At 41.7% G+C, this 10,464-nt stretch overlaps 1 protein-coding gene across 1 annotated transcript in view; it reads left to right on the top strand.

The window, feature by feature from the left end:
* The first annotated feature begins 61 nt into the window (after nt 1-61).
* The window catches only part of PRIMPOL (primase and DNA directed polymerase), a 48,416-nt gene continuing 38,013 nt past the window's right edge, over nt 62-10,464 (top strand). Inside the window, exons 1-4 of the mRNA XM_023220962.1 lie at nt 62-655; nt 2,214-2,290; nt 7,543-7,781; nt 9,528-9,625. Coding sequence (XP_023076730.1) covers nt 534-655; nt 2,214-2,290; nt 7,543-7,781; nt 9,528-9,625 — 536 coding nt within the window. The 5' untranslated portion in view covers nt 62-533. The remainder of the gene's footprint in view (nt 656-2,213; nt 2,291-7,542; nt 7,782-9,527; nt 9,626-10,464) is intronic.

Raw genomic sequence — 10,464 nt, 5'->3', positions numbered from 1 at the left:
GCGCCCGCGCTCGTCCTCGCGCTTGGGTCCCGCCCCCGAGGCCCCGCCCCCGAGGCCCGGCCCGGCTCCCCCGCCCCGGATTTGAAAGCTAGGTCTTCCCGAGAGTCCGCGGGCTTCCGCTCCCAGCGCGGGATTCTGGAGGTAAGTTGAGGAAGACTTGGAAACCGCGCCAGGACCAACGGGTACCTAGAAGGGAGACAAGGCCAGGCCTGCTGCCCAGTGTGAGCTCTGAGAAGAAGAGGAGCGGGCCGGGACGCCCACCGGTAATTTCCTGAGGCCTTTCCTTGGGTTACCCCCAGGTCCCTCTCCCTAAATCAAAAGCCTTAACCTCCTGTCACCAGGGTCCCAGGCCAGTAATAAGCAGGTCCACGCATGCTGGACACACAGGCTCAAGCCCCTCCGCGCATCAGTCAGTACTGCAAACCGTACCCAGTAGTGTACTTAATCCGTATATAAATGTTACAAGTTAAGCATCCCACAGCAAACAAAGTAGCATTTAACATCATGGGGAAAAAAAGAGAGAGGACAAAGAGATGAACAACCAATCCAGAGGGAGTGAAGAAGAGAAAAAGAAGCCTGGTTTGGGCCGGAGAAGTCCTTCTGCAAAGACAGCGTCGATGAAGACTGTTTGGAGCTGCCGAAGGCAGAGTCCTGGGTGAGAACTGACAGTGGAAGAGGGTGCTTGTTTGTGTCCTTACCTGGTTGGATGCGGACTAGTTTTTTGTTTGTTTATTAAAGTATAGTATCCTTGTTGGCAAATGCCCTATGAAATATAAAATGGGGTCTTTTCCTGAGATGGAGTTGTTAATAGTTAAGTCAAGGGTGTGCTATACACTGCCCTGCTGATCCCCTTCCTATTTTGGGTCATGAACTCATTTTAGACCCTGAAGCAAACTGTGTGAATCGATTTCGCGAAGAATTCTCCAACACGTGAGCACGACATTCTGCATCAGATTTCAAAAGGTTCTTGACATTCAGAAGTCACGTCAGGGACCCCATGGCAGAGCCTATTTCTAACACTTGCGCCTATTCGACTACAGGGACTATATTCTGCACAGAAATATACTTAGTTTTATGTATCGTTACCACTTGCTGAGAGTTCATTGCGTGCTTTTACATTTTCATAATACATTTGTTTGTTTCATCCTTTCAACAATCCCTCGGGGTAGGAATTACAATTTAAAGAGGTTAAGGCCGGGCGAGGTGGCTCATGCCTGTAATCCCAGGACTTTGGGAAGCCGAGGCAGGTGGATCATGGGGTCAGGAGTTTGAGACCAGCCTGGCCAAGATGATGAAACCCCGTCTGTAGTAAAAATACAAAAAATAAAAATAAAAAAAAATAAAATTTAGCCGGGTGCAGTGGCGGGCGCCTGTAATCCCAGTTGCTTGGGAGGCTGAGGCAGGAGAATCGCTTGAACCCGGGAGGCAGAGGTTGCAGTGAGTCAAGATTGTGCCACTGCACTCTAGCCTGGGTGATGGAGCAAGACTCCATCTCAAAAAAAAAGTGTTAAGTAGTTTGCTCTTGCTGAAAAAAGAGTCACAGGAGTTAAACTCAGATCCCACAAATAGACTTAGGCCTTTCTTAACCCTCCCGAATTGAGTGAACACAATGTTTGACAGTCCTTTTTCTGCCTCAATAAGTGAGAAATAGGACCCACTCCCAACCCTAACAGTGGCTCTGCAGAGCAGTAATTTGCAAAGAGGGGACTAGTGTGGTTGAACTAGTCCTTATCCCACTGTGATACCCAAACACCTTCCTGTGCTAAGCTTTCTTGCCAAAATGAGCAAGCATCAGCAGCAGTTTTCTGGATTCCTGTAAATCATACTAATTTACTTAGTCTATGAACTTGTATTTTTGAAACAGAGTTTCACCCTTGTTGCCCAGGCTGGAGTGCAGTGGTGCAGTCTTGGCTCACTACAACCTTTGCCTCCCAGGTTCACATGATTTTCCTGCCTTAGCCTCCCAAGTAGCTGGGGATTACAGGTGCCTACCACTAGGCCCAGCTAATTTTTGTATTTTTAGTAGAAATGGGGTTTCACCATGTTGGCCAGGCTGATCTTGAACTCCTGACCTCAGGTGATCCACCCACCTCGGCCTCCCAAAGTGCTGGGATTACAGGCGTGAGCCACTGTGCCCAAACATTTTAATTGTAGCAAAACAGTAGGCTGGAGGCAGTGGCTTCTGACTGAAGCCAGTAATTTTCTCTTTACAGGGGTATCCCAGAGGTGACAGAACTTGATCTGGGCCTGGAAGGGAAGAATTCGGGAAGGGCAACGTGGGGCATTCCAGGTAAGAGAAATGTGTACTGGGTTGGGGGAGGTTTCTGGAGTGGCTGAGGAGAAAGGAGAGGTCATTATCAATTCATTTGGTGAGGTGGTGGAAGAGTAAGAAATGAAATAGGTAAATGATTTAGGGCCGGATTGTGGAGGGGAGTTTAGACTTCATGACGTTAGTTTACCTGTGTGAGCTGAATGTTGCTATGAATCATTATCCCTGTGAAAAGTGATGAAAATGGTTTTAAGGGTGATTGGTCTGGCAGAGTTACGCTGTTTGGATGGGAGATCCTGTGGGGAGGATAGAAAGGAGGAATTGGGAAAAAAAAAAAAAAAGCACAACATATCACTGTGTGTTTTCTTGCTCCTTACAAGAGGATTTGGGGAAATTTAAATATGAGTTACTTTTGCTGAAGCGTAGAATGGCAAAGTGACTGAAGCAGGAGAAAAAAAGAAAATCCAGTCACTTATACTTAATTTCTTAAGGTGTTATTCATCCAGAAAGTGAACTTATATAATAATATTTTTGTAAGTGCTTTTTGATCACATACTTTATAATAAATACTTTAGCAGTGGGAGAAATAGTGCAAATGCATTCCAAGAGGCTAGAAAAGGGATTATATTAAGAAAATATTGTCAAATACCAGGATATTACCAAATTGTAGAACTAGAGCATTGACAGAAAACACAAAATACTGATGAATCTAATCTCAGGGTAGAGGGAGAAGTTGGAGTTGGGGAATAGGAATTGACCAGTGATGAGAAAAAAAGAAAAGAAAAAAGGGAGGGAGGAAGGAAGGAAGGAAAAAAGGGAAGGGAAGGAAGAGAGGGAGGGAGGGAGGGAGAAAGATAAAGAAGGAAGCTGAGAGAACTAGGTTAGGAAGAACCATGACCAGGCTGGCTTCAGGTCCCCCCAGAAACCAGTAAATATGAAGCATGTGTCCCCTCCTTCAGCTGCTCCTGGGATCCATGCCATCAAGTGTCATAGCTGGGCAAGTCTGGACATAAACACAGGGGAGCTGGGGCTACTTAGGTCTGCGTCATCTCTCCCTTTCCATCCCCGCTGCCTCGTCTCCCACTGTAGTTACTCGAAAAGGACTAACATAGCCTTTTTTCTAGCTCAGCCATCTTCGGTTGAAAGATCGGTATCAACCATGCTTAAATAATCAAACATGGTTAAACAAACATTCTGTGCAATGCTAAGAAGTAAATAATGGAAACTCTCTGAGCCCAATCTTTTATTTTATTTTATTATTTTTTTTTAGTAGAGATGGGGTTTCACCATGTTGGCCAGGCTGGTCTCGAACTCCTGACCTTGTGATCCTCCCGCCTGAGCCTCCCAAAGTGCTGGGATTACAGGCGTGAGCCACCGCACCCGCCCTGGCAGAGCCCAGTCTTTTAAAATACAATACATGTTTTCCTTTGGAACTTGGAAACTATTACCAAAAATAGTTAGAGTCCCGGAGTGGAAAGGAGCTTTGATACACAATTATGTAAAAGAAAGACAACACTCTCACCACCAGGAATTAAAAGCATTTCTAATATGGTGACAAATTCCCCCAGAGGGGAGGGATGAGGAATGTGATAGTCCCAAACCAGAATGCCAGATGCCTTCCTGTTCTCCATTTCCTTGGCTCTTTGTAATTCAACCCTCCTGCTGGACTAGACCAAGCCCCAGTTGTCTTCTGATGCTCACCCCAGCTGTTAAAATTTTCAAACTGTGCAGACATGAAGGGGGCATGATATGTACTGAACTTCTCTTTCTTCTTCTGTTGACGCTCATCGTTTCCCCAGTTCAGTGAGTCTTAAGCTGTTTTTTCATTGTGACTTCATGATGTTCATGTATGACATACTCCCATGGTCCTAAAGGAGGAGACCACCCCTCATGTTGTCTTATGCCCAATTTCTGCCTCCTAAGAAAGAAGAAGTAAAAACTAAAAGGCAGAAATGAAATCCACAGGCAGACAGCCCGGCGCCGCACCCTGGGCCTGGTAGTTAAAGATCAACCCCCGACCTAATTGGTTCTGTTATCTATAGATTACAGACATTGCATAGAAAAGCACTGCGAAAATCCCTATCTTGTTTTGTTCTGATCTAATTACTGGTGCATGCAGCCCCCAGTCACGTACCCCCTGCTTGCTCAATCAATCACGACCCTCTCACACACACCCCCTTAGAGTTGTGAGCCCTTAAAAGGGACAGAAATTGCTCACTTGGGAAGCTCGGCTCTTAAGACAGAAGTCTTGCCGATGTCCCCGGCCGAATAAACCCCTTCCTTCCTTAACTCGGTGTCTGAGGAGTTTTGTCTGCCGCTCATCCTGCTGTAGTCCCACCAAGATTTTTACAAAATCAAACAATTTTTCATGATAAAATTTCAGTGTCACTAAGTATGAACATCCACATAGTCATTTGTAGTCAGTTATCGGTTAGCTACTAGCTAAATTCAGATGTGATTACATTCTGTATTTATTTTCTTCACTAATAATCAATGGACTTTGTTAAAAGTTAAATTTCATAATAGAAAGTCAGTTTCTCAATTAGGTTTATCTAAGGGTGGCAGATTTTTAGCTGTATGTGAAGCAGATCAAAGTAACTGAATACTCAGAATCTAGCAATAAGGAGCAATATCACTTTGTATTGACAAGTTAAAGCAGTTTTTTTTTTTTTTTTTTTGAGACAGAGTCTCGCTCTGTCACCCAGGCTGGAGTGCAGTGGCACTATCTCGGCTCACTGCAAGCTCCGCCTCCTGAGTTCACGCCATTCCCCTGCCTCAGCTTTCTGAGTAGCTGGGACTACAGGCATCCGCCACCATGCCCAGCTAATTTTTTTTGTATTTTTATTAGAGACAGGGTTTTACGTGTTAGCCAGGATGGTCTCGATCTCTTGACCTTGTGATCTGCCTGTCTTGGCCTCCCAAAGTGCTGGGATTACAGGCGTGCCACCACACCCGGCCAAAGCAGTTTTTAAAAAAATTGCTTCAGCTCCTCAATCCAGTTGAATTGATATTTTTCCTAAGCATACCTGTTATGAAATTTATGTTAGTACCTTTAGAATTATATTTGTTTCCTAGTTTATAATTTTTATGTGAATTAGGTAGAACTCTGAGAGAATAATCTTTCTAGGTCTGTTATGATTGATGTCAGATTTGAAATCTGTGGATAATATGCCTTTGTTTTTTTCTAACAAGGTCATGATGTTCTACCCCTGCCCTTTTTTTTTCTTTTGAGATGGAGTCTTGCTGTGTTGCCCAGGCTAGAGTGCAGTGTCATAATTTCAGCTCACTGCAATCTCTGCCTCCTGAGTTCAAGCAATTTTCCTGTTTCAGCCTCCCAAGTATTTGGGACTACAGGAGCCCGCCACCACGCCTGGCTAATTTTTGTATTTTTAGTAGAGATGGGGTTTCACCATATTGGTCAGGCTGGTCTCGAACTCCTGACCTCAGGTAATCCGCCCGCCTCTGCCTCCCAAAGTGCTGGGATTACGGGCATGAACCACCACGCCCGGCCTACCCTCTCTTAATCTTTTTTTTTTTTTAGATGGATTCTTGCCCTGTCACCCAGGCTAGAGTGCAGTGGTGCGATCTCGGCTCTCTGGCACCTCTGCTCCTGGTTCAAACTATTCTCTTGCCTCAGCCTCCCAAGTAGCTGGGGTTACAGGTGCCTACCACCACGCCCAGCTGATTTTTGTATTTTTAGTAGAGATGGAGTTTCACCATGTTGGCAAGGCTGGTCTCGAAGTCCTGACCTGATGATCCACCCGGCTCAGCCTCCAAAGTGCTGGGATTACAGGTGTGAGCCACCGCGCCTGGCCCCCTCTCTTAATCTTTTAGGGAGATTCTGGTTTTCCTTCCAGGAAATACTCATTTGCCAATGAGTTTGTGTTGCTGCCAAGTTTTCTGCTAAAATTCAAGACGATGTTTATCAACTCAATAAGCACAAACGTGTTCTGTTAAATGATTTAGTACATATTATTTCACTTAAGCCCTAATATATCTATTTTCCACATAGGTAAATTATGGCAAAGTTGATATTAGTGAAGAGAGGAACTCTATTAATGACCTGTTTCTATGTCAAAGCCAGCCCCAAACTTACTGGCTTAAAAAAGACAAAACAACCAAATTTATTTTTTCTTATAGCTCTGTGGGTTGGCTGGGCAGTTTGGTAGGTCTCTGTGGGACTCAGGCTTACTAATGCATTGAATTCAGATGATGGCTGGATGTCTGGAATGGCCCAACTCACGTATCTGACTGCTTATGCTGGCTGTTGGCTGCAATTCCTTGGTTCTTTTCCACGTGGACTTTCATCCTCTATGAGGCTAGAGTTATGGCATGGCAATCTCAGGGCAGGGTTTTAGGATAACCAAGTCTGCTGCAAAGGCACTCGTTAAACCTCTGCTTGCTTCACTTTTGTCAATGTGATGTTGGCCCAAAACAAGTCATATGGCCAAGCTGAGGGTCAGTATGAGAGTGAGTTTAGGTGCAAGGAGTTTGTGGCAAGGGGTTTGTGGCTGATTTGGCTGTTTTTAATCTAGAGTGAAAGTTTTCCCACTCTTCTTCTAAAAACCTATTCTTTTTCTTTTGTAAATGAATTATAATCCCAAATTGGAAAATTATTGCCTGGCATCCTTACTCTGGTATGGTTGACATGGAAGTATTATATAGAAAGCAAAATCATCCATTACTATAGACATCCAAAACTAGCCAATATTATAATTCCCATTCATATTCCCAACTAAAAGTTGTGTTGAGAGAGAAGAGGAGGCATGGACAGAAACAAAGGAAAAGGGAACTAAAAGCTGTACATTGGTATCTAGAAATGAATTCTACCCTGAGAAATAATAGCACAAGAATGGTGGACAAGGTCATAGCATGTGATACAATAAAATGGTTATAGTAAAAACCATAATGATACAAAAAACACATATATTTACATGAGGCTTTGTAATTTAGAGATCATTTGCTTATGTCTTATTACCTTTATCTTCAAGGAAAGTATATAAAGTACTCAAGATAATTTTGATTCCTATTTTTCAGTTGATTAAATAAGATTCAGGGAGCTTCATTAACCTGTGCAAGGTCATAATACTGTTAGAGGAAGAACCAGGATCTAAGAATTTCTGATAACCATCCTTGCTCTCGGTCTGTGATAAAACTTCATGCAAATAATAAACAAGGAAATAAGTGTTAGGAAGTGAGTTTTGAAACTTTATCAAACAAAATATATTCTAAATAAAGAAATTAATGGCCTTTTTGTTTGTTGTTTGTTTTAGTAGTAATTGATAGAAATATTACATGGGATAGGATTTATTCTCTCCGTACTTCTGAACCAATGAACAGAAAATGGGAAGAAAAACTGAAGCAAATTGAAGAACGAGCATCTCATTATGAGAGGAAACCATTGTCCTCAGTGTATAGACCAAGACTGTCCAAGCCAGAGGAACCACCCTCCATTTGGAGACTATTTCATCGACAAGCTCAAGCTTTTAATTTTGTTAAAAGCTGTAAAGAAGTAATTTCCTCCTCCTCCTTCTCTTCTTTGTCCTCCTCTTCCACTTCCTCCTCTTCTTTCTTCTTCTTCTTCATTATAATTTCAGTGTTTTTTTTAAAAAAATCTATTATTTGTCTTCATTTCAGGCCATGTATTCTACCAAGAGAATTTAATGGGAATCTTAATGGCATGTGATTTAGGAAAAATATCCCTGTGAATCATTTACCATTTAATTTATATTAGTAATGAAAAAGAATGACACATCCAGTGCCCATTAGATTTTAAAAATTGTAATGACATTGAAATGAAGCTTTATGCTTAGAGGGCGGGGAACCATATTTATTTCAACACATTAAGCAAGTGGGAGAAAGGAGTGTCAGCCTTTCAAAGAACATGGTGCTCAAAAATAAAAATCACTAAATCAAGCAACAGATGTGTATTTCACATTCTTTTTTTCTTGGGCACTATGGGGAATATAAAGAAATGTGAAAGAAAAGATAAGATGCATATATGATCGCAGAAATGTACTGTGAGTCTGATCACTGTTGCTTTCTAAAAGCTCCAAGTGCTGGAAGTTTTAAAAGGACCTCTTTTCTCTAGTCAGGATATGCTTACTCAAATCTCATGAGAATGGCTTAAGAAATACCCTTCTTAGTCATTTTGGGTAAACCTCATTCAAGCAGCAGCAATTAAAATACTGACAGATTCATCTGAACTTGAATTTTAAAAAGATATAGATAGGGGTATGCTTGTTGGACTTGCTAATCACCAGTCTGTAAAATTTATTTGAAAAAGATTTTTGTTAGGGTTAAGTAACTGAGTCCTGTGATTTTTCACTCATGAAAAGAAAAATATGCTCACCAGCTACCTTTAGCTGAGAGGAAACAAAAGAACTTGTGGATGCATTCCTCTATTAGAAGAAACTTTATGGCAGGAGGCATGAACAATTATATTTAAACCACTATCACAGTAATTAACCTTTAAAAAAATGGTTCTGGTTGGGTGTGGTGGCTCACGCCCATAATCCTAGCACTTTAGGAGGCTAAGGCAGGCAGATCACTTTGAGGTCAGGAGTTCGAGGCCAGCCTGGCCAGCATGGTGAAACCTTGTCTCTACTAAAAATACAAAAAATTAATCAGGCGTGGTGGTGGGCGCCTGTAATCCCAGCTCCTTGGGAGGCTGAGGCAGGAGAATGGCGTAAACCCGGGAGGCGGAGCTTGCAGTGAGCTGAGATCCGGCCACTGCACTCCAGTCCGGGCAACAGAGCCAGACTCCGCCTCAAAAAAAAAAAAAAAAAAAAAAAGATTGTGCCACTGTACTCCAGCCTGGGCAACAGAGTAAGACTCTTGTTTCAAAAAAACAACAAAAAAAAGTCTCCTACATACATTTTTATATGTACTAGGGAATTTACTAATTAATTTTAGCCCAAATCATTAAAAAATAAGTTTAATTTCATAAAATAAGAAATAAAACTATCATAGGAAGTCAAATGAGTAATATTTTAAAGAGTGGTTTCTCCTTTTTTCTCTTCGGTCTGCATATTGTAATTGTTTTCACCTTTTATATGAATGATTAAAAAATAGGTATAATTAGATTTTGAATGGCATAAACCTAGTGACTATTTGTCTTGTATTTAATAATACAAATGTTCAAATTACAGTTTCTGAAAACTTGAATGAAAAATTCTTTATGAACATTCAATAGCCACAGTTGAGTTTAGGTTTGCATTTTGTGAATTTTTCTGAATTCTTTTTTGATTTTATTTAGGACGTTCACGTATTTGCTTTGGAATACAAAGTAGGAGATGGACAACGTATTTACCTTGTGACAACCTATGCTGAATTTTGGTTTTACTATAAATCCAGGTAGGTAGCATGCAGCAGAACCACACATTAAGCTAGAGTTCCATTTCCTTTGCCTAGGAATTTTGGTGAAATTAGTTTCGGCTGAATTGGCCTCCACGGTTTGTGACCACACTATTAGTTGCTCCTTTACTCTTAGAATTGAAATCTGGAGTTTTCTTGTCATAGCAGTGCTTGAGTATCTCACCAGGTGCTGGGAGAAAATAATCATGCACGTACACAAATATATGTGTGTACTCAAAGGGAGTTTTGAAATCTCTCTTTTGCAAACAGGTATTAAATTATACTATTAATCACAAAGGAATATGTATGTTATTTACCTAGTAATAAAGAAATATCTGCTTTATCTTGACTTTATTATTAGTATTTTAAATTGTTATTAGCTTTATTTTTTATTTTTTTAAGACAGAATTTCACTCTTGTTGCCCATACTGCAGTGCAGTGCCATGATCTTGGCTCACTGCAGCCTCTGCCTCCTGAGTTGCTGGGATTAGAGGCGTCCGCCACCATGTCCAGCTCATTTTTATGTTTTTAGTAGAGATAGGGTTTCACCATGTTGACCAGGCTGGTCTCTAACTCCTCACCTCAGGTAATCCGCCCACCTCGGCCTCCCAAAGTGTTGGGATTACAGGTGTGAGCCGCTGCACCTGGCTTATTAGCTTTATTTTAACTGAGTGATCTATTCAAGTATTTCTCTTTTTTTCTTTCTTTCTTTCTTTTTATTTTTTAAATATTTTTTGAGATGGAGTTTCACTCTTGTTGCCCAGGCTGGAGTGCAATGGCATGATCTCGGCTCACTGCAACGTCTGCCTCCTGAGTTCAAGCGATTCTCCTGTCTCAGC

The sequence above is a fragment of the Piliocolobus tephrosceles genome, chromosome 3, assembly GCF_002776525.5.
Source record: "Piliocolobus tephrosceles isolate RC106 chromosome 3, ASM277652v3, whole genome shotgun sequence".
In the NCBI taxonomy this organism is placed as follows: Eukaryota; Metazoa; Chordata; class Mammalia; order Primates; family Cercopithecidae; genus Piliocolobus; species Piliocolobus tephrosceles.
The sequence above is the reverse complement of the archived record's forward strand: the minus strand, read 5'-3'. Positions and strand labels throughout refer to the sequence as shown.